General features: G+C 37.4%; 3 protein-coding genes across 5 annotated transcripts in view; 1 reads left to right on the top strand and 2 right to left on the bottom strand.

Annotated features, from left to right (window-relative positions):
- The window catches only part of LOC144977848 (uncharacterized), an 8,167-nt gene extending 3,074 nt beyond the window's left edge, over positions 1-5,093 (top strand). The window contains exons 3-5 of the mRNA XM_078923253.1: positions 2,459-2,611; positions 3,979-4,116; positions 4,530-5,093. Coding sequence (XP_078779379.1) covers positions 2,459-2,611; positions 3,979-4,116; positions 4,530-4,603 — 365 coding nt within the window. The 3' untranslated portion in view covers positions 4,604-5,093. The remainder of the gene's footprint in view (positions 1-2,458; positions 2,612-3,978; positions 4,117-4,529) is intronic.
- A 791-nt stretch (positions 5,094-5,884) lies between these two features.
- LOC144978612 (3-oxoacyl-[acyl-carrier-protein] reductase FabG-like) lies at positions 5,885-12,991 on the bottom strand. 3 transcript variants are annotated; one of them, XM_078924904.1, is made up of 2 exons: positions 12,913-12,991; positions 5,885-7,268 (listed from the first exon to the last, which is right to left on the bottom strand). In XM_078924904.1, exon 2 carries the CDS (start codon positions 7,236-7,238, stop codon positions 6,453-6,455), a length of 786 nt encoding a protein of 261 aa, XP_078781030.1. In that variant the 5' UTR covers positions 7,239-7,268; positions 12,913-12,991; the 3' UTR covers positions 5,885-6,452. The 3 variants fall into 3 exon arrangements, with proteins under 3 accessions (XP_078781030.1, XP_078781028.1, XP_078781029.1); XM_078924902.1 differs by lacking the exon at positions 12,913-12,991 and adding an exon at positions 10,018-10,169; XM_078924903.1 differs by lacking the exon at positions 12,913-12,991 and adding an exon at positions 10,018-10,169 and having other exon boundaries at positions 5,885-7,264.
- A 946-nt stretch (positions 12,992-13,937) lies between these two features.
- On the bottom strand, positions 13,938-15,428 carry LOC144978613 (3-oxoacyl-[acyl-carrier-protein] reductase FabG-like). Its single transcript, XM_078924905.1, has 2 exons — positions 15,353-15,428; positions 13,938-14,769 (listed from the first exon to the last, which is right to left on the bottom strand). The coding sequence occupies exon 2, from the start codon at positions 14,738-14,740 to the stop codon at positions 13,955-13,957; it is 786 nt and encodes a 261-aa protein (XP_078781031.1). The 5' UTR covers positions 14,741-14,769; positions 15,353-15,428; the 3' UTR covers positions 13,938-13,954.
- Between the last annotated feature and the right edge of the window lie 7,124 nt (positions 15,429-22,552).

Genomic DNA, 22,552 nt, shown 5'->3' with positions numbered 1-22,552 from the left:
TATCAGTTGCTTCTCAGTTTCACCACGCTTGGTGTGCTCTCCGCAAAGCTTTACGCCCCCCTCCCCCTCCCCTCCCCTCCCCAGTCCCCCTCCCCAGGCCCAAAGGGGTTCATTTTTCCATCATATTCGTGCGACCCGATATCCAGGCGGTCTTTTTATAATCACAATCTGCTTCCAGGGAAAAAAAAAAAACCCAAACATTCACACACGGCATCTAATGGGTAATATCGATGTGTACACACATATGCAGGTCCGACATCCGGATGCAATTTTGGGCCTAGTTTAACATTGTTGTTATGGACAATATTTTGCGTCATTTATTTAAAAGATTTCCATTACAACAATGAGGCCATAATGAATTGGGTTATCCCTGCCCAACAGCAACATTTAACAAGTAGGACGGGACATGACGCCTGTAAGGCGATGTTACAATTTTTTTTTCGGACAGAGACAACGCTGTTAACAGCCAGGTACTCATTTTTCACGTGAGTACGGTGAGAGAATGTGAGTAAAGGGCCTTCTCCAAGGACTCAACTATGCGCCGAGCGAGGCTCGAACCCAGGACCTTCCGATCCGAAAGCGAGTGTCATACCACTAGACCACATAGCCACCTAATACAAAATTCTAAGGTCAAGTTAAACTGATCAACCCCGGAATGGGAGCCACTAAGGGACATAACAAGAAATAATTTTTAGTGACTTGTAATTTTATTAGATTGAGTTCAAAGAACCAATGACAAAAATGAAGAGAAAGAAGGAATACCACCATCAGTGGGGACTTTCCACTTGTCCTATATGTACCCGATGTGGGCAAGAACCTGAAACGGCAGAGCATCTAGTTGAACGGTGTGTTTTAACGATGCGGGTTCACGACGGTGCACGAATGCGGACCGGACTTTGCTGATTGGGTCGATCGTCATAACACAGTAGTGTCAGAACCATTAGAAGCTGCTGCTACCACCTTGTGAAATCGAGTTTGAGATATCTAGGAATTATTTATGTGCCTTATTACAAGGACGTAAAGACAGAAATAAAGAAAGAGTAAATCCGTTAAATTGATTTCGAGACACGTTATCCTCACTTACACAATAATGTCCGTCTCCAGAGAGCCAGTTGTTTCTTTGTCACATTCACAGACGTATACATGTATGCAGGTCTGACATCCGAACCCACATATGGGCCTAGTGTAACATTGTTGTAATGGACAATATTTTGCGTCATTTTTTTGAGATGTCCATTACAACAATGAACCAATAAGGAATTTGGTTATCAGACCTGCAAATACGTGCACGTCGGTAACCACCAATCTCGTTGACACTCAGTGTTAAGGTCTATTGTCAATGAGTGTACGATTTGTGAGTTTCGTTCACTCGAGCCCTAGGAAATTTCGGTTCCATTTACGTTGTCCTCATAACAGTGTACGACCGTAGCCTGGCACTGAAATCCAAAAGGACTGGCAGTTTGACGTCATTATTTGGTTTTTGCACCGCCTAGTGAGTTGTAGTTAGTAGTGCTCATGGAAACAAGTTATTTCATTGGTTGAACTATTGAATACAACTCTCGATTTGTTTTCTTTTGTGGCAAAAGACTGGCATTTTGACGTCATTTGTTGGTCAGTGTCAGGCCATAACTTTACGAAGGCCACGCACTGTTGGACATAACTAAGGGGCAAAATCAGTCACAATCGCATTCCCCTAATAATACATTTTTTTAAATAAAGCATGATATCCACTAAACGTGCTCAAACTGCTTTGCAAAGGGTCCCTAACCAACAGTAACACTTACCATGTAGGACGAGACATGACGCCTGTTAGGCGATATTACAACGCTGTTGACGGCCAGATTCAAGACATGAAGCCTATATTATAATAATTATATTCCGGACAGAGACAACGCTGTTTACGGCCGTGTACTCATTTTACACCTGAGTACGGTGAGAAAATATGAGTAAAGAGCCTTTTCCAAGAAGGACTCAACTGTGTGCCGAGCAAGGCTCAAACCCAGGACTTCCGATCCAAAAGCGAGTATCATACCACATGACCACAAATAGAAATAAATAAACAATGTCACTTTGAAATTGAATTCGACACTTTTTAAATGACAGCGAGTTTTGGCTCTGAGGTTTAGTGGCATGACAATCGGCTTCGGATCGGAAGGTGCTGGGTTCGAGTCCCGAGCAGCGCATAGTAGAGTCATTAGAAACGGCTTTTTACCCACATTATCTCAACCGTACTCAGGTTCAAATGAGTACACGGCCGTTAACAGCGTTGTCTCTGTCCGGAATATAATTGTTATATAGGCTTCAAGTCTTGAACCTACATGTAAACGTTGCTGTTGGCTAGGGACACACCGTAAAGCGTTTTGAGCACGTTTAGTGGATATTGCGTTCAAGTTTGTTTTTTAAAGCCACATAAATGCTTTAGCCTTCAGCTGGTTGTCATGTTTTCTAACTTCCCCAGCACGAAACATTCGTCCTATACCCTGCCGGGCCAGAAGAGGCTTAGACCTTTGTATCAACGCAAGGTGTACTACAGTGGCGCCCCCTAACATCACTGCCTGTCTGTGTGACCAGGGTACCCTGCCAAATAGTTACAGTCCTCTGGAGTGTGTAGGTAAGTCAGATACGAGTGATTTGGTGGGTGGGTGTGGTCTTGGTGACAATGGCCAGCAATACCCTCGTGTGGGAGGAGACTCTGAAGATACGGCTATCTACATACATGAATGGCAGGAATAGAATACAGTCGCTGGGTCTTTTTGTGGTAGTGGGAGTTGTTATTGAATGGTTATGCTTTCGCTCCCCGGAATTGTAACAGGGTTTCACCATCATCATCATCATCATCATAATCATCATCATCATCATCATCATCATCATCATCATCATCATCATCATCATCATCATCATCATCATCATCATCATCATCATCATCATTATCGTCACTGTCATAATTATGGTCATCAGCAGCAGCAGTAGCAGGACCACCACCACCACCACCACCACCATCTTCATCATCATCATCATCATCATCATCATCATCATCATCATCATCATCATCATCATCATCATCATCATCATCATCATCATCATCGTCATCATCATCATCATCATCATCATTTAATCAACACCACCACCACCCCTCACTACAACTACCACCACCATCATCACCATCATCATCATCATCGTCGTCGTCGTCGTTGTCATTATAACCCTCATCGTCCTCTTCAACTAATTTATTAATTCGATTTCATACGTAATCTGCCATCAAAAACTGAGAATCCAAGATCATTTGGATTTTTCTTGGTGTAGACAACTGTAATGTTGTCGCTTCCAAATATTTCGATTGATGTCCCTTGTGCAATGAGAACAAACAACTGAACATGCCCTCAGCCCATGTAACATTGCATTATGAAAAGAGAGATGAACATGGAGATACAACAAGGTTCCTGACTTTAACCAATCGGCATCAATAATTGTGATGTCACTTCTCTCGTATTGACGAATAGTAACTGGTTTTAAAATATCGGAACAATAGCTGACGCCCTTATGAAATACTTCTCCGACAAGCATAGAATTGTATCCAGAGGAGAAAAACATTTAAGACAATAAATGAGAAACGTGAGTATGGCGTTGCTTCAAGCAGTATCATGTTCATCATTTAAAGTGTAGCAAGTGATTGTTCTAATCTGTTGACAATGAAAAAAGCAGGATTGACTCCAGCTCTATGGAGTTTTCAACGATTTTAATTTTTGTGTGTGTTATTGTTGTTGTTTGCGTTGTTTTGTTTTGTTGTCTTTTATTTTTAAAATGTTAACCATGGCTTCTTCTTCTTCTTCTTCTTCTTCTTCTTCTTCTTCTTCTTCTTCTTCTTCTTCTTCTTCTTCTTCTTCTTCTTCTTCTTCTTCTTCTTCTTCTTCTTCTTCTTCTTCTTCTTCTTCTTCTTCTTCTTCTTCTTCTTCTTCTTCTTCTTCTTTTAAATTCCAGACCTAGACGAGTGTGCATATTTTCGTGACGTGTGCCGTGCTGGAGAATACGGCAAGTGTGTCAATGAGATTGGTGATTATAGATGTGAATGTGATACACGTTACTACAGGATCTCTGGAGACGGACATTATTGTATAGGTGAGTAAAACTATAGGCTCTATATTCAGTCACAAACGAGGTACATTACGTTTCAAAGAGTTTTCGATATCGTGAAAAAAGCTAGGTTTTACACCCGACACATCTTTGAGAAGTCTTGAGTTTGACGGTTTTTGAACTTTTGAAAAGTTAGGAGTTCATCTTCATTTATCGGTATTTTAAATAAAAGTTTTCTGGCCAAAATGAAAATGAAAAGATTTTTTCTTCTTTTTTTTTTTTTGGCATAAGAAGAGTGCGCCGATTATAATATGAAAGAGGCAACACCACCACCACCACCACCACCACCATCATCATCATCATCATCATCATCATCATCATCATCATCATCGTTATCACCACCAACACCACCACCATCTCCACCATCACCACCATCATCATCAACCTCTATTCCCCAGCCAACCAGCCCGTGTACCAGCACACCTTCCCATACTGGTTGTACTCCATGCTATACAGAACAGACTGGGACTAGGACGGACTCAACACAGGCCCTGGCGACAGATAATCCAACACACATCGGGGTGCCACCTTTGACAAATTATTTATACTTGATTAACCACTTTACTGCCGTACTCTAGAAATACACATATATAAACTTTTGGTAAGAAAACTCGTCCTTCAAATGGTGATCGATTTAAATTACCTTCATATTGGCAAAAACTGTCAAATCTGGAACTGAAGGAAGACCTCGCGAGGTCCCAGGTTTAAGAGTTTTTAAAATCAAAATGAGGACCATATAAATCGATCGAGATTTGAAGGACCAGTTTTCTGGCCAAATTTTAAAATATGTGTCTTTCCAGAGTACGACAGTTAATTGGTTAAAAGTCCGATGTTCTATATCCGATGGCGACAAATAATCAGTCATTTGATTTCATGTTTTTACTTTTAATTATACATAATATTTTAATTGTAAGTATCCATATTATTCTAGGTGTAAATAAACCATTGCTGCTGTCTTGATACGTTATCAGATTTAATTTTGGTTATAGACCAAATATCAATATCACTATCAATATCCATCTACTCTCTGTCCTACTCTGGAAAAAAAAACATTTAAAAACATTTTTGGCCAGAAAATGCATTCTTCAAATATCGATCGATTAAACCAACCTCACCCCCCCCCCCCCACCTCAAAAAGGAATACCCTCAATTGACTTAATCTGTGAGTGCTTTTTGTTGTTTGTTTGCTTGTCTTTGTTTGTCTTTATTTGATTATTTATTTATTTATTTACTTATCTATTTACTCGTTTTCTAAAAACGAGGGTCAATTTAGCGAACGGTATTAGAAGGACGAGCTTTCTGGCCTAATTTTCTTTTCCCAAGTAGGGTAGATCTGCCCAAAGCGCTTTACAAAATGTCTCAAGTCACAAGTCAAAAGCAATAATTAAGCTGCTTTTAAATCTTTAACATCATTTTTTTTTAAATCTGAAAGGCAACCTTTTTATTAACGCCTGTGCTGAGTGGGGAGAGAAAGTAAGAGCAAAGGACATTTCCAATGATTTTAAACATTTTCGCTTAATGTGGGATTCGAACCTGGAACCTGCAAATCACAAGCAGAATGTCAAATTACTCGGCGGTTAATCAATTATTTCTTTTAGATGAAAATCCAAACAAAGAAAAGGATCATCTCCATCTCTAAAATTCAAATACAGCTACACGTACATATTTCGTTTATCTAAAATCTGTTTATTGTAGAATATCAAACCATGGTTTTGTATATCTACTCTCTCTCTCTCTCTCTCTCTCTCTCTCTCTCTCTCTCTCTCTCTCTCTCTCTCTCTCTCTCTCTCTCTCTCTCTCTCTCTCTCTCTCTCTCTCTCTCTCTCTCTCTCTCTCTCTCTAGCTCCATAGGCCTAAGGGCTCTGCAGGACTACTTAATCTCTTTGTTTCTGAATGCCCTCGATGCTAATAGGCGGAAGTGACATTGGTAACCACCATCAGAAATGAACGCCGCTGATCCAGGAATGGTAGGATGTTCTACTACTTATCAATTAAAGTTGAAGAAGTCGCACACAGATAAGACACAGGTTTATTCCGTAAATTGTCTGGATCAAAGGCAGGTTTCTTTATAAGCAATTTAGAATATTCTGGTACAATATCTGTTTTAAGGTTGTATTAATCATTCAATTATCACTGGTCAAATTTGTCAATATAAAAAAGAAGTTAAGATTAAACTGAAACGGGCGGAGGAGCAAGATTACAAAAACAAGTACAGAATGTGGACATATATTAATCAGTTTCATTTCTTAAATTCAAAAGCTTTCACTCGTATTGCAATACATTTAGTCTCATTTTACTTTTTCATCATTCTAATTTCAAACCTACTCGGGATTGAACCTACGCCCCCCGTCAACGTGTATACACTCTCCGGTAACAAAACTAGACGCTTTCGATGCAAGAAACAATGTAGCTTCCGCGATTTCTTCCGCCGTCCCGCACCGGCCTTCCAACGGATGTTTTGGATCCTCGTTCTTGGCATGAAATATTGGGATATGAGCATGATGAGGGTACGATCTGGTGATTTCAGTTCGTATGTAGCCTGGTTTAATGGCGTTCACACGGATTCCCTTGGGACCCAGAGCGACAGCAAGGCTTCGGACCATGTGATCCAATGCCGCCTTGGCAAAACTATAGACCATGTAGCTGGTGACTGGAATTGTAGCGGCACTAGACGACATACACACTATCACTCCTTTGGATTCCTGTAAATGAGGCGTCGCTTCTTGAATGAGGAAGAAAACCGATTTCAAATTGGTGTCCATCACTTTATCGTATTGTTCTTCTGTTGTCGATTCTATTGTTAAACCAGGGAGTGCAATGCCAGCGTTAGGAATCAGAATATCGAGGCGTCCGAATTTTTGAATGGTTCGTTGGACAATCTCTTTCCGGTGTTCGTTTGATGTGACGTCACCTATCACGGCGAGTAGTCGTTCTTGGTGATTGTTGTTGAGTTCCTGACATTTCATTAGCACAGCATCTAGTCTGTTTTTATCACGTCCACACAGTGTGAGGGTCACCCCTTTGGCGGCCATTGCTAGGGCTATGGCCTCACCTATCCCAGAGCTTGCCCCGGTGATAATGGCCACTTTTTCAGACAGAGAGGACATTGTGTTTTGACACTGTTGCAGTTAATCTACCTGGATGGAAGTTAAATGTATATATTGTTAACTGTTAATCAAACGATCTTCTATTATTGTTATCATCATCATCATCATCATCATCATCATCATCATCATCATCATCATCATCATCATCATCATCATCATCATCATCATCATCATCATCATCATCATCATCATCATCATCATCATCATCATCATCATCATCTTCATCATCATTATTATCATCATCATCATCTTTATCATCTTCATCATCATCATCATCATCATCATCATCATCTTCATCATAATCCACCGCCTCCACCTCCTCCTCCTCTTCCTCCTCCTCGTCCTCCTCATCCTCTTCCTCCTCCTCCTCAATCTCATCACCATCATCATCATCAGCATCATCATCATCTTCATCATCATCATCATCATCATCATATTCATAATCCACCGCCTCCACCTCCTCCTCATCCTCTTCCTCCTCCTCCTCAATCTCATCTCCATCAGCATCATCACCAGCATCATCATCATCTTTATCATCATTATTATCGTCATCTTCATATTATGCTGAGAGTTTCCAAATATACCATTGACACATTTACAGAATGTTATGTCTGGAGGAGCTGCCACCCTGTGTAGATATGTACACATGATGTATCCCAATTAATATAAGTTAACCTATTTATATAACAGTCTAATCTATAAATCAACTAGTCTTTCCTGACTATCAACAGTAGCATTTCACATCACAACAAATTGTGCATTTCATTGTGATATATAAACGTATTCAATTATTTTATCATCATCATCATATTGACACTAACGTTTTACAAGCTTATAAAACAGGGCTATATACGATAACTATCACAGAATGCCAAGAGACCAGAAACAGCGCTATATTTAAACCTGGAAATTTTCAGTTCATTAAAGACTGTAGGCTGACCGACAAGTCCTGACTTCAAGGTCATGAATTGGAAATGTATTTTTAGTTCAGATGCAATTTACATAAATTTTTCTTTAAGTTCCTCGAGAAGAAAAGGGCCACCAAAATTGTCTGCCACCCTTGTCTGGTCTTTGTTTCGTCCCATATGAGGTTTACTGGTCTAGGTCCTCAAGCATGAAACCCTTTAAGTCTGCTTTGGAAGTCCAACTCTTCTGGACCATTGTTGGGTCCAGTCTAGGGATAGGGGATAGGGAATAGGGTGGGTGGGGGTGATGTGGCTGGTCTTTCTGCTGCTTTTACTTCACAAAGTGGTATTTCCTTATCCTCCTTATTTGCATTGAGGAGCTTTCTTGAACATCTCTCTTCCAAAAAGTCCGTCTGTATTTCTATTTATTTTGTCTTTCCACTATATATGGAGGCTTTCTCGGAGGCATTTACTTATTGACGAAGGTCTGGCCATTGGAGTTTACATATCTAGTGTTAAGGGGCAACGTGCCTCAGCGGTACAGTCTTTGTTTCATACCCGAAAGTTATCGAGTTCGATCACCCGCCGCTGTGTTATGTGGCCTTGAGCAAGTTACCTTGCCTAGCTCAAATTGTGGCGCTGCACTGCGGCTGACGCCTGGTTTATTCCAGTCTTCGATTGGAATAGACCCTAGAGACAAATTTCCCATATGAGATTAATAAAGGGAATTCTGTTATTTATTCTTTTATTTTTACTCTCCATGTATTGGACCGTAAGCTAGAAGAGTCTGGACATTAGAGTTAAATATGCCAGGAATTCGAGATGGCACACAGCATGGACATGTTCCACATTATAAGTTAAAGCTATTGATGTCAGTTTAAATATAATACCTTTATTTACTATTCAAATGCCATCTTTCCAAATTGGCTAACGAGCTACACATCTGTACATGCCGTCTACAGAAAAGATTCTAAATTCACAACTACATCTCCCTATTTGCTGTATTATTATTGATGACCTATTAATTGTCATCATAGATGAATTTAAAAATAAGCAATTTACCATCACAAGGAATGTTCTATGGACTGAAATGGCACAAAGTCAGATAACGTATCATCTGGTCTCCAGGTAGTAAAGTTTCCTGGACTTTGAGCCCATGCAATGACATCCTAATTTGTGTCATTTCTCTTTTTTTTGGGAGGTGATAATCTATCAAAGTGAATATTTGTATTGATGTGAATTGGCTGTAGAAGTGTTAAATTTGATGTTCAGTAAGAAACTTCTGTCAATTCATTGAACAAACATGTTTGAAAATTCCCTGCTTCAAAGATATCTTAAATTGATAGCAGACGTTGTACATTTATCCCAATGATTGGACACCTCCATTGTGGTTCGTATAGATACATTTCAGGCATACAAACGCCATCCAGTTTTCATTCAGACTTGGTACACAACATAGACTAAATAAAATTATTATTTTTAGGAAAATCTCGCGAGGGTCATCAGGGTATGCATCTGTATTGGGGTCTACACGCCCTTATATCTACTACACCAATATATACGTTTTAATACGAGGATTCTAATTTATAGAACGCATCTCCAAGATTAAGCCACGCTCAATGTGCCCAATTAAGTTTCATTTATTTCAAACGCAAAAAGTTATTTTGCATTTCACAATGAACACATGAACACACAATCTATTTTTTCCAAGGATTATTGCGATTAGCTATGAAATACCAATTGGTTTTGCTACATATTTCAACTAAATAGCAAGCTTCAATAATTTGAGTTACATTGCTATTATAATATAACACGGCAGGATTAGGATATCTTATGTGATTATAATAGTATTGTCACTGTGATTGTCTTCTTACCGATAAAAGCAGAGATATTTTAACACACCATCATAAACATGTTCAACAAAAGAATCCAGGATGTATCAGCAAACAACAGTAAATCATCCAATATATTGCAATTATTATGACGATCAAGTGGACTCTCTCTCTCTCTCTCTCTCTCTCTCTCTCTCTCTCTCTCTCTCTCTCTCTCTCTCTATCCACCAACACTGTCATCAGACACGGTTGAATGGATAAATCATAAACCTCATTTTGGGTGATAAATAGCAAATAGGTCACAATCCACTGATGATCTCTTGACCTGAGGCCAAATTGACCCACGCTAACAAAACACGTTTTTAACTTTTGACCAGACAACTTTTATATGATCGATGAGTCAAGTTGACCCAACACTTGATTGGAATCTTAAAGACAATTTGAGTGTCATTTATTCTATGGTTATTAAATGTCACTCATTTTGCCGTTTTATTCAAGAACACAGTATATGCTACTAGTTAACATTGCATATACTGTGTTTTTAAAAACAACGGCAGCATTGCCACAAAAACAGTATGATAGCTTAGATATACACACACACACACACAGTCAGACACACACACACACACACACACACACAGTCAGACAGACAGACAGACACACACACACACACAGTCAGACACACACACACACAGAGTGAGAGAGAGAGTGAGAAAGAGAAAGAGAGAGAGAGAGAGAGAGAAAGATAGAGAGAGAGAGAAAGAGAGAGAGAGATAGATAGATAGATAGAGAGAGAGGGAGAGAGAGAGAGAGAGAGAGAGAGAGAGAGAGAGAGAGAGAGAGAGAGAGAGAGAGAGAGAGAGAGAGAGAGAAAGAAACACATATACAAATATAAACTTGTGCTAAATTTATATTTTCGTGATGAGGACAACTGATTAACTCTTGCAATGACAAAATCTGAGATTTCAATGATCTCCAAAAGCGAGTGTCATACCACTAGACCATAACATAGCCGCACAAAATGCGAATGTCATACCACTAGACCACATAGCCGCACAAAATGCGAATGTCATACCACTAGACCACATAGCCGCACAAAATGCGAATGTCATACCACTAGACCACATAGCCGCACAAAATGCGAATGTCATACCACTAGACCACATAGCCGCACAAAATGCGAATGTCATACCATTAGACCACATAGCCGCACACAATGCGAATGTCATACCACTAGACCACATAGCCGCACCAAATGCCCCGAGGCCCTTTTTTCAGTGAAATATAATATCGTATAATCTCTGTGTACCTAACACGTCATCACCGAGACACTGCATTCACCATTAATCATTTGCATTTTCAGTGGTTTTCAATATGAGAGTAATCATCGCTTGAGGGTCTATTTTACTCACGAAAACAACTTTATTTTCATTCAAATTCGTCAATTTTAACACCCGATATTTTGACGATAAAAATAGTTCTAAAGCGCCATAAGCCCATGGACCCGGAGTTTATCTCAGTTTCTATAACGTGAAACGGACTATAGCAGTTGCTTGCTATCCTTTGGATATGACGCGTGTCGCAAAGTACTTTCTGACAGATCTAACAGACTCAGATATTTATTTACTACTGGGTGGACAGGGGGGGTCAGAAATCAATTTTCGCCTGCACCCATGATTGATCTTGGTCCCCTTGAGTGTGAAGCGAATGCTCTACCAACTGAGCTATCTGAACCCCCATTTTGACTATGGTGTTTTGTCGTTTAACGGAATCCAAGCAATTTATGTTGTTGTTGAACGTTATCATTGACCAAAATGACAAAACCCTAGCCCTTGGTTGCGTGTACATATCTGGGCACACACGTTATCGAAATTAACTCAGATGTGGATTTGTATCTGGCAACTGTCATTGACGATTATTTTTCATTATTGTAAGATTGTTCGACTTTTTTTTATTGACTTATTGGTTGGTAAGAAATTATCAAAACTCTGTTTGTGCTGAAAGCTGCTCAATCACAAAATCCAGTGGGTCCCAAAAATAATTGTAATTGTGACGTTAACCCATGGACTAAGTTTTCTGATATTACATAAATAGATCGAATTTATACATCGATTGTCCTCGGTGAATGCCAAAGACTAAGCTTTTTGTAACTGTTCGAAGTCCCAGGTTTGAGAGTTTTTGCCATAATGAGAGGAATTTAAATCGATCGACGAGTTTTCTGGCCAAATTTTTAGACATGTGTTTTTCCAGAGTGTGACGGTTTACTGATTAAAGATAAACTAATCAGACATATACATATATTTAAAAAATGGTTTGGCTTTGTAAGAAACAACAATCATCCTCGTCAATAAAGCCTATAAATTTATCCCAGGTTTTGTATTCCTGACTTTAAAGTCAATATCTAAAGCAACCCAACATAACACCAATCTGAGGCGACCACACATTTTCATTTTTTGGCGCCATTCACTTCAATGATAAATTAAAAATACCAATGACAATACATATAATTTGAAACAAAACAACTATTGAAAATGGGATTATATATTTTTTTTATTTCAAAATATAACTACTGTTTACTTAAAAGAAAAAGAACAACATTTGTCAATTTTTGCATTAAACACCTTTTGGTAATTTGAATTATTCCATATCTTTATGTCCACCAAACGTTTAAGATATTCAATATGAACATGGTTCAACGCCACTACCACATTATCTCATTCATCTGTAGTGTTTCATTCATCCATTTTATCTGTTTCTGTAATTAAATTGAAGCTTACATTCATTTTCACATTGTTATTTATTTCTTCGAGCTTCGAGAAGCAACATTTACATTACCCAGTATTCTTCAAGAAACCAGTAAACGCATCTCCATACCGACCAGAAGACATTCATATTTATATCGAAGGACGATTACCCTTATCGAGAACAAACGCTCACCTGAATTCCTTCTACCCATCTTCTATAACGACTGTAGTATCGTCTACCATCTGATGCAATGGAATCCAACAGCCAAGCGGCTGATCGTTTTCATCATTTGGTATCACTGTGACTTGAGTGGAATTCCCAAGCACCAACGCCATTAACCATATCAGACGTCCAATAATTCTTTCTCAATTTCTATAATCGTTTCTAAGTTTTTAAAATTTAAATGTAGTGCGGTCTTCAAACGACGTTTCTACAAGATGGTGATGATAAAGAAGAAGAAGAAGTAGTAGTAGTAGTAGTAGTAGTAGTAGTAGTAGTAGTAGTAGTAGTAGTAGTAGTAGTAGTAGTAGTAGTAGTAGTAGTAGTAGTAGAAGAAGAAGAGGAAGAAGAAGAAGAAGAAGAAGAAGAAGAAGAAGAAGAAGAAGAAGAAGAAGAAGAAGAAGAAAAAAAAAAAAAAGAAGAAGAGAATATGTATTAATCGTAACTATCATTGGCTGTCGTCGACTCACCAGCTTAGAAATAAAATAACTGAACATTTGCCCTTTCAATCCATATACAACCTCTTCAAAAATGTTATATAATAGCGTCAAAAGCAGCTAACATTCAAATTAAACCATGAACTTATTTTTATTGACTTATTGGTTGGTAAGAAATTATCAAAACTGTGTTTGTGCTGAAAGCTGCTCAATCACAAAATCCAGTGGGTCCCAAAAATAATTGTAATTGTGACGTTAACCCTTGAGGGACTAAGTTTTCTAATACATAAAATGATACTATATTCATCACAAGGGCATGGTTCTTTTGCTTATCATAGCGAGGGGTAGATTTATTGAAAATAGTATTCATACTCCATGAAAACAGACCGAGAAAATACCAATTTCGTAAGAGGGTAAAATTATTTTAGCAATGTACGAATTCGTTAACGACTGAAAATGGTTTAAGGACCAACCGCACAAAAAAATGTACAAATGCATTTATTTTTAGTAACCATTCACACAGATTTATTCATATATTTTATGCATTTTGTCCTCATTTCTTGTGTGCACATTCAAATCTATTCTGGATTAAACTTTCTTCCCCCGTCAACATGTAGACACTCTCCAGTAATAAAACTAGAAGCACTCGAGGCAAGAAATAAAGTGGTCTCTGCGATTTCTTCTTTTGTTCCGCACCGGCCTTCAAACGGATGTTTGGGATTCTCGTTTCTGGAATATGTGGCTACAAAATTTTCCTCATTCGGATAATATCTGGTTATCTCCGTAGGAATATAACCGGGTTTGATAGCGTTCACACGGATTCCCTTGGGACCCAAAGCAACGGCCAAGCACCGGACCATATGGTCCATTGCCGCCTTGGCCAAACTTTGGACAATGGTCCCGGTGGTTGGAATAGTGGCGTATATAGACGACATACAAATTATCACTCCTTTGGATTCCTGTAAATAAGGCGTCGCTTCTTGAATGAGGAAGAAAACCGATTTCAAATTGGTGTCCACCATTATATCGTAGTGTTCTTCTGTTGTCGATTCTATTGATAAACCAGGAAGTAGAATACCAGCGTTAGGAATCAGAATATCGAGGTGTCCGAATTTTTTAATTGTTTGTTGGACGATCTCTTTCCGATGTTCGTTTAATGTGACGTCACCTATCAAAGCGAGTAGTCGTTCTTGGTGATTGTTGTTGAGTTCCTGACATTTCAGTAGCACAGCATCTAGTTTGATTTTATCACGTCCACACAGTGTGAGGTACGCCCCTTTGGCGGCCATTGCTAGGGCTATAGCCTCACCTATCCCAGAGCTTGCCCCGGTGATAATGGCCACTTTTCCAGAGAGAGTGGACATTGTGTTTTAACACTGAACACTGAAGCAGCCTGCCAGAATAGAAATAGTCGTGAATAAAACACTTCAAACGATTGTTGCTCTAGAAAGCCTTATCCATAAATAATGCGGCCATTTAGCCGAAGGGCACTCTCGTGAAAACGACAAGATTCCTAACAATAGGGAAGTAGATGAATAAATGAATAAATACATTCTTAGATAATTGAAGTAACATCAGCTGGAGCAAGACCAATCCCAGCGACAACAACAAGAAGACACAAGAAGAACATGAATCAGTAGAACAAGACCAACAACAAAAAAACCACCACCACCACCACAACCAACACCAATGCCAATACCACCACCACCGCCACAGCAACAACATCGACCGCAAGAACAACAACAAAAACAATAAAAAGAACTGAAGACCAGAGTGGTGTCTAAATGGTCTCACAATTCCCAAAATAGATTGGAAATACGCAATTTATTCATGGATCGCGACGAATCTTGAAATAAAGCATCAGATAAATGCAAACATTAGATGAGTATTTAAATTGATACGACCGAATTTGTTTGGTCAACTGTAAAATACTCACCAGTTCTGTCCACCAAAATAAAGGTAAAAAATATACAAACCTGTGTGTGACTCTTAATGTTTCTAGCCTAGTAGATAGAATTTAGTTAGAATTAATCGTCTATCCGAAGGTCTAAAGCAATGAGCTGAGTGACGCCAACTTGGTGTATTTTATAAATATTTTTATTAGGTCGTTACATTGTTCGCACTTAAATCTAGACTATGATTTTATATTACGTCAACATCTGTTGTTATAACCGTCACGTTGGAATCGTCACTTTTATGCATCGAGATTAACCAGTTACCTCAGGCGGTGTGGAAATACTCGTTTGTTGTTGGGTTTTGAAAAAATCAATGTGGCCAGAACATTCTTCCTTCAAATATCGATCGATTTAAATGAACCCCATCTTGGCAAAAAATCTCATGTAGGACGCGACAGGACGTCTCTTAGGCGATATTACAATTTTTCGGACTGATACAGAGACAACGTTGTTAACTCATTTTATACCTGACTACGGCGAGAGAATGCGAGTACATACATACATACATACATACATACATACATACATACATACATACATACATACATACATACATACATTCATACGTACATACATACATACATACATACACGCACGCACGCACGCACGCAAGCACGCACGCACGCACGCACGCACACATACATACATACATACATACATACATACATACATACATACATACATACATACATACATACATACATACATACATACATACATACATACATACATACATACATACATACATACATACATATGTATGTACATACATACATACATACATACATACATACATACATACATACATACATACATACATACATACATACATACATACATACATACATACATACATACATACATACATACATATGTATGTACATACATACATACATACATACATACATACATACATACATACATACATACATACATACATACATACATACACATACATACATACATACATACATACATACATACATACATACATACATACATACATACATACATACATACATACATACATACATACATACATGCATACATACATACATACATACATACATACATACCAAGGATTACTATACTGAAAGGATTGACATGTGGAATCTTCAGCCCCCGCTAGTGGGGGCCATTGGTTGGATAACGATTTCAAGCAAAACTACTACTTTTCTGCCTTGGTACAATTTCCTTGAATGCGCAATAATTGATTCTGTTCTTATAATTTCGGTACTTTATAAGAAATTGGTTAATTGGCGACCATAAGTTTTAAATAATATTTCTTATATCTTGAATGATATGAAAATATATAAAAAGTAGTGAACTATCAACAATTTTACTGGAAAGTATGAACTATTTTTTATGACGCCCTCTTACAAATTGAGTGATTGGGTTTGTTTTCATTTTTTAAAATCAAAAGTACGAATCTGCTTTCAATTCCTTTTAATAACTAGATAGATCAATGGCTAATTTATCGAACCAGAATCTTTGAAAAGTGGTAAGTACCAATAATAATTGCGTAATAATTATTATTTAAGAAATGTTTAGAATTATCATCTGGCTGTAGTTCCTGCAGACGATAGATAGACCCGTTGTCGTGCTTGCTCTGTCGAGTCGCACAGATTCAGATATGGCTATAGTGATCAGACTGACATCCTGATTCGGATTTGTTTCTTATTTTATTATGGCTTGTGGCTTTATATTTATATCTTTTTTTTCTATATGTTTAACTGATAAATATTGACTTTTTTGTATTAGTCTAGTGTATAAGTCTAGAGGGCCCTTTGCTCGTCACGTCAACTTCACAACTTAACTTGAACAGTCCTTTCTACTACTTACAATACTAACAACAGTTGCTAGATAGATAGTTCTAGTCATTGCTATTGCTAGATAGCTAGACTAGAATAGTTAGTGGGTCTGATATTACCATATATGATGGAACTTGGACTCTGAATATATAGTTATGCCCATTACATGGATCTGGTGTTGCTGATATGACTGTCAATCGTATGGGACTAGTACTCTGAATATATAGTTTTGCCTCATTGATCAAAATGATCTGAGTCTGAGATGTTACTGTTACAACAGTTACACTCACCCAACTCAATCACTCTAATTATCTCTGTGACTATGGGAGGGAATTATGGATCCATTGACTGAAAGGATTGTACTAGTAGTCTGAATATATAGTTTTGTCTCAATGATCTGAGAAGTAACTCTATTAATTAACTCTTGACTACATGGAAGGGAACTATGGATCTGATTCTGATGCTACTCATTGACTGTTAGGAATGAACTATAGTAGTTTATGAATGGCGCATGTTTTTCTAGTTTTTCTCAGATGTCCTTCTATCAAAAGTTGTAAAACTTTGTGTCAACCTCCGAATCAATTTCTATTAACTGAATAAACATTTTGGCCCGTATTGTGATGCCATATCACAAAAAAGATTTCTTCTTCACGACCTATAAAAATCTACTTTAAAACCCCTGTCATAAAATTAGAGATTTTACTCTGCTAAAAATGTAAACATTTTCGCACCACAAAGTAAGATGAATTCATCGTTTTTCAAAATAATCTTGTGACACGGTAGTTCCGGCTAGTGGTTATGAGTTCATATCATACTATTTTCCGAATAAAAGCAACACACATTAACTGTTATAAAGTAACAACTACTGTAGTTTGCATCCCATTTTGACTTTGTAATTTATTGCTTTTTATTTACATCACGTCACAATTACTGAAGACTGATATGAATCTCTAGCTTTAACTCATTTGAACTAGTGATTAAATACTCAAAATTGTCAAATTAACAATGGACGTTTATATTTAACTTTGAAAAATTGTATCTATGCATGAACGTTTCACACAGCATTTTAAGTTTTCTTTTAAATCTATAAGCTCTTAAACAATACGATATGATACGGAATCTCTATCGGTTCCTCTCTCGTAAGGCTGCGAAAAGAAGTCCACTTTTATCTATCGATAAGTCATTAATTAAAGAGGACAGCTATGGAATTGGAATTTCACAATCAACCCTCAGTTTTGCATGTTATTGCTGTTGAACACAAGCACATATTTGTGGAAACATTGTATCATAAATTGATGAATTTCTACTTTTGACTGGTCTACATTAAATTTATGTAATCCTCTTTGGCATAAAGAACAAGCTATTTCTCAAAAATTTGAAATCAAAATAATGTTGGAAGCGCGTAATGTTCACTTTCATTTGTATTCATCAATAACGTATATTGATTGTTATAAAATGTAAACATGTCTGTCGTTCCTTCATATTCGGATTCTGTACGAACATCATATAAGTTTCAATTAACCGAACATTCCATTTTAACAAATTCTTTCAAAATGGATAAGCGGAAAATCATATTTTTGACACTACAATCAAATTTAGATTCCAATACTTACCAGTTATCGATTTTAATATAGCTGTAATAAGTGAAATTCTTTCCTATTGTTTTAAAATTCGTGAAAAAATATATTTTACTAGGACAAAATGATCCAGAGGTTCATACAAATTTTTGCAGCTGTACATTGTGAACAGCTGAGAAAAAGAAGACAAAGGTGCGCCCCTTATTAAAAATCCGACTATTGTATCCCTTAGTAGATATTTTGGCATTCATCTTTTTCTTGGGATCATCCTCCGCAGATTACCTCCCTTTGTTGATATTTTGCATCTCCTTTCCCCTTCATCTAATTGTTCACCTTCATCTTCATCATCATTTTACATGTACATTCTTTAACCAAGCTTCTAAAGAAATCATCCTAAATCAATCACTATAAGGTCAGTTTTTAGAATATTTAACTACTCATCCTTTCCGTTTCTCTACTTCTCTGCTACTCTTATTCACTGCTGATAATAATAATCATTAAATATTTTTTTGGACCCAGAATTCACAATCACTCTCTAAAAAGGTAGATCTTGCCATATAATAATGCCCCTGCTGTTATTTTGGTGTAAATTTTCTCTATTTTTTGTTGGCCCCCACTAGCGTTGCCTGAAGATTCCATATGATTGTCCTTTCAGTATAGTTGTCCTTGATACATACATACAAAAGTGCTATACATAGCCTTTCAGTTTCTGTAGCATTGTCGGTATAGAGCGAATAGCTTTGTGGTTTTTTTTTTTGTATCACACTCAGATTCCAACCAACAAGTTCTGGGTTCGACCCCGCTGTTGATGACATAAAGTTGAGGTATTGGAAAAGGCTTTCACACAAACACTCAGGTATAAAATGATGAGAACCTCGCCTGGAACAAAGTCGTCTCTGTCGGAAAAAATATGCTAGAAAAGAAGGAACGAAATTGACGTCACTCAGTTCTTTGTTCTTGTTTTAGCCCTGCCATTTTTATGAGTGGTCCTAACTAAATTCTATCAATCAGATCAAACGTTCCAGGTTTTACATAGTTTTTCTGTTGGGATCTTATATTCGGCTGGCGGATGTTGTGAGTATTTCAACTAAGCGTATAGCATCTGTAAGTGCCTGGCACGCATCGTGTCTTGTCTTCCATGACCAATGTTGCAGTTGGCAGCAGCTTCTAATGGTTCTCTCATTACTATGTTATGAAGTTCTGTTCAGGACGCAAACTCATTACCGCAATCGTATACCGTCGTAAACCAGTCCTAAAGCTTCGTCTGAACGCACCGTTCAACTAGATACTTTGCGGTTTCGGGCTCTTGACCACAACGGGTATGTGTTATTACTAGTATTGTGCGACTATGTAGTCGAGTGGTATGACACTCGCTTTCGGATCGGAAGGTCCTGGGTTCGAGCCTCGCTCGGCGCATAGTTGAGTCCTTGGAAAAGGCCGTTTACTCACATTCTCTCACCGTATTCATGTGTAAAATGAGTGCCTGGCCGTAAACAGCGTTGTCTATGTCCTAAAAAAATTGTAATATCGCCGAACAGGCATCATGTCCCGTCTTAAATGTTAAGTGTTGCTGTTGCCCGGGACCCCTTGTAAAGCGCATTGAGCATGTTCAGTGGATACTGCGCTATATAAAAGCTCAGAAGAAGATGGAAGAGTGCTGTTGAGGCCCTATGCTTCACCAGGACCAGTTAAAAGAGCCAATTCAAAATGCATGAAATGAAATCATAATTCAAGACAATAGAAAATCAATTGGACCATGAACAAAGAGGCCCTCACAGACAGTCATGAAGCAAAACGGGGGATTGACAGATCACGCCACTATTTGAGCATTAAGTCAAAATCTTCGATATGGCAAATTTGCGATGTGTCTATGGAAACACTCGCAAGGCTAATAGTTTTCGATATAATTATAATATTTTCCTGAAAGCTTGTGTACATAAAGTCAATAAATTGGTTTGATTGTTGTGAAATTTCAGATTTGCATCAGTTATGGTCAGACAGTTACAAGCTTCTAACCTTTTCCGGGTTTTATTTCTCGCACCTGATATATATTTATAAATAGATCCATCGATATGATGATGGCTTACGGGGAAGGAAAGTGGGTACCTACTTAGACATATGTAGATGGATGGATAAATAGAAAGATAGTAGTTGGATATATAGTTAGGTCTAATTAGTTTTATACACAAAAAGGTAATCATATTATTAGAATATCACACAATTCTATAAAAGATCGACCAAATTACCATGTCGGGCAATCATAAATAACTTGTAAACATAATAAAAACAGGACGAATTTTGCCAACTAAGACACAAACAACTGAGTCTATATAATCTTTTCCAGCTTTTATTTCTTCACAATTTAAACATTTAACGAAAAAATATAACAATTGAAATAACAACAACAATAACAAAAAAGCAAGCAATCCAACGGTAACAAAAAAACAAACAAACAACAACAAAAAACAAACAAAAAAATATCAAAAAAAAACAAACAAAAAAAAACAACGACAACAACAACAACAAAAAACCCACGAACAAACAATAAAAACTAGAACGCAGCAAAGCAACAACACAACAATTAGATATATTGAACACCAAAAAAAAAAACAAAAAAAAAAAAACCACGAAAAAACCCCAGGCGCTGACGCAGTCCGAATTCATCCAGTCTTGCCGGTTGCACCAAGACAGACGTGACAGCAGTCGGGACAGTCGGGATTCACGGAAACCCGATTTGCATTGCTGTTACAACTCTCTTACGGTGAAAACGGAAAAACCGATAGGCCTGCGTTTTTAACATTTAGATAATGAAATGATTATGTTTTAATTAAAATTCCGTCTCGCCTTCAAAGGGTTCACTTGGTAAAAGCTGCCAATCTAATCAATAATTTAATTTTATATGCAAAACTAACAATGTCAATCCTTTTATTGCCCCACAACAGCTAAAACACATCATTTCTAATAATAGGGAATGAGATTAGCGGAAGAGTAGCGTCCCTTGATTAGACGTCACCTTACAGAGATAACGTCAAAATGGTTTTGCGCATGCGTCTCTCTCGTCCTCGCTTTCGGTGAAGTGTCTCATGTCGCACAACCAACATGACGTTCTCTCTCTAATAACTTTTCCGCTTGTGACTTCCAATCAAGGGACGCTACTCTTCTGCTAATCCCATTCCCTATCGTTGCTTTTACGCAACAGTGAGCAAAGTTAGATCTTTGATATATCAATATTTCACACTTGGATGGCACACAACACAATTATCCCAATATGTATCCAATGTATACATAAATATAAGATGCATATATATGTATGTATATATATATATATATATATATATATATATATATATATATATATATATATATATATATATATATATATATATATAAGCAAAGAAGAGAAAAGGCAGAGTCGCTCTCAGATTTTGGATGAGATGGGGGTACATATGTATGTATATTTAACTTATCTTTCAGAGAATGTCATATTAATTAGAATTTTTATATATTGAATGTATCTAGACAAGTCTATATTGTAAAACATCAATTAAGAAACATGAGTTCATATCTTCAAGTTTTGTATTTAAATTTGAAATTTTTTTTCCAAACATTAAAATCTGACTCTGCAGACTTTTCCCCCATTTGCTCTTCAATATGCACTCAAACAATTATCGTGACATTCAATGCTTGCAACAAAATCTGATTCTAAAAATAGAAGACTTTTTATAGAGCAAGCATTTGTAACTGATGAGTTGTGATATTTTAGAGGGGAAAATCTTTTTCAACAACTTTGAAATGTCTTGTCAACCTTTTCGTTAGTGATGAACACCAATTTT

Source organism: Berghia stephanieae, chromosome 8, assembly GCF_034508935.2.
Source record: "Berghia stephanieae isolate SIO BIC M18660-M18661 chromosome 8, UCSD_Bste_1.3, whole genome shotgun sequence".
NCBI classification, from domain to species: Eukaryota; Metazoa; Mollusca; class Gastropoda; order Nudibranchia; family Aeolidiidae; genus Berghia; species Berghia stephanieae.
The sequence above is the reverse complement of the archived record's forward strand: the minus strand, read 5'-3'. Positions and strand labels throughout refer to the sequence as shown.

What these genes read in the sequence shown, in the direction of transcription:
- LOC144978612 (XM_078924904.1), bottom strand. Translation starts at nt 7,238, where the DNA reads ATGTCCTCTCTGTCTGAAAAAGTGGCCATTATCACCGGGGCAAGCTCT.
- LOC144978613 (XM_078924905.1), bottom strand. Translation starts at nt 14,740, where the DNA reads ATGTCCACTCTCTCTGGAAAAGTGGCCATTATCACCGGGGCAAGCTCT.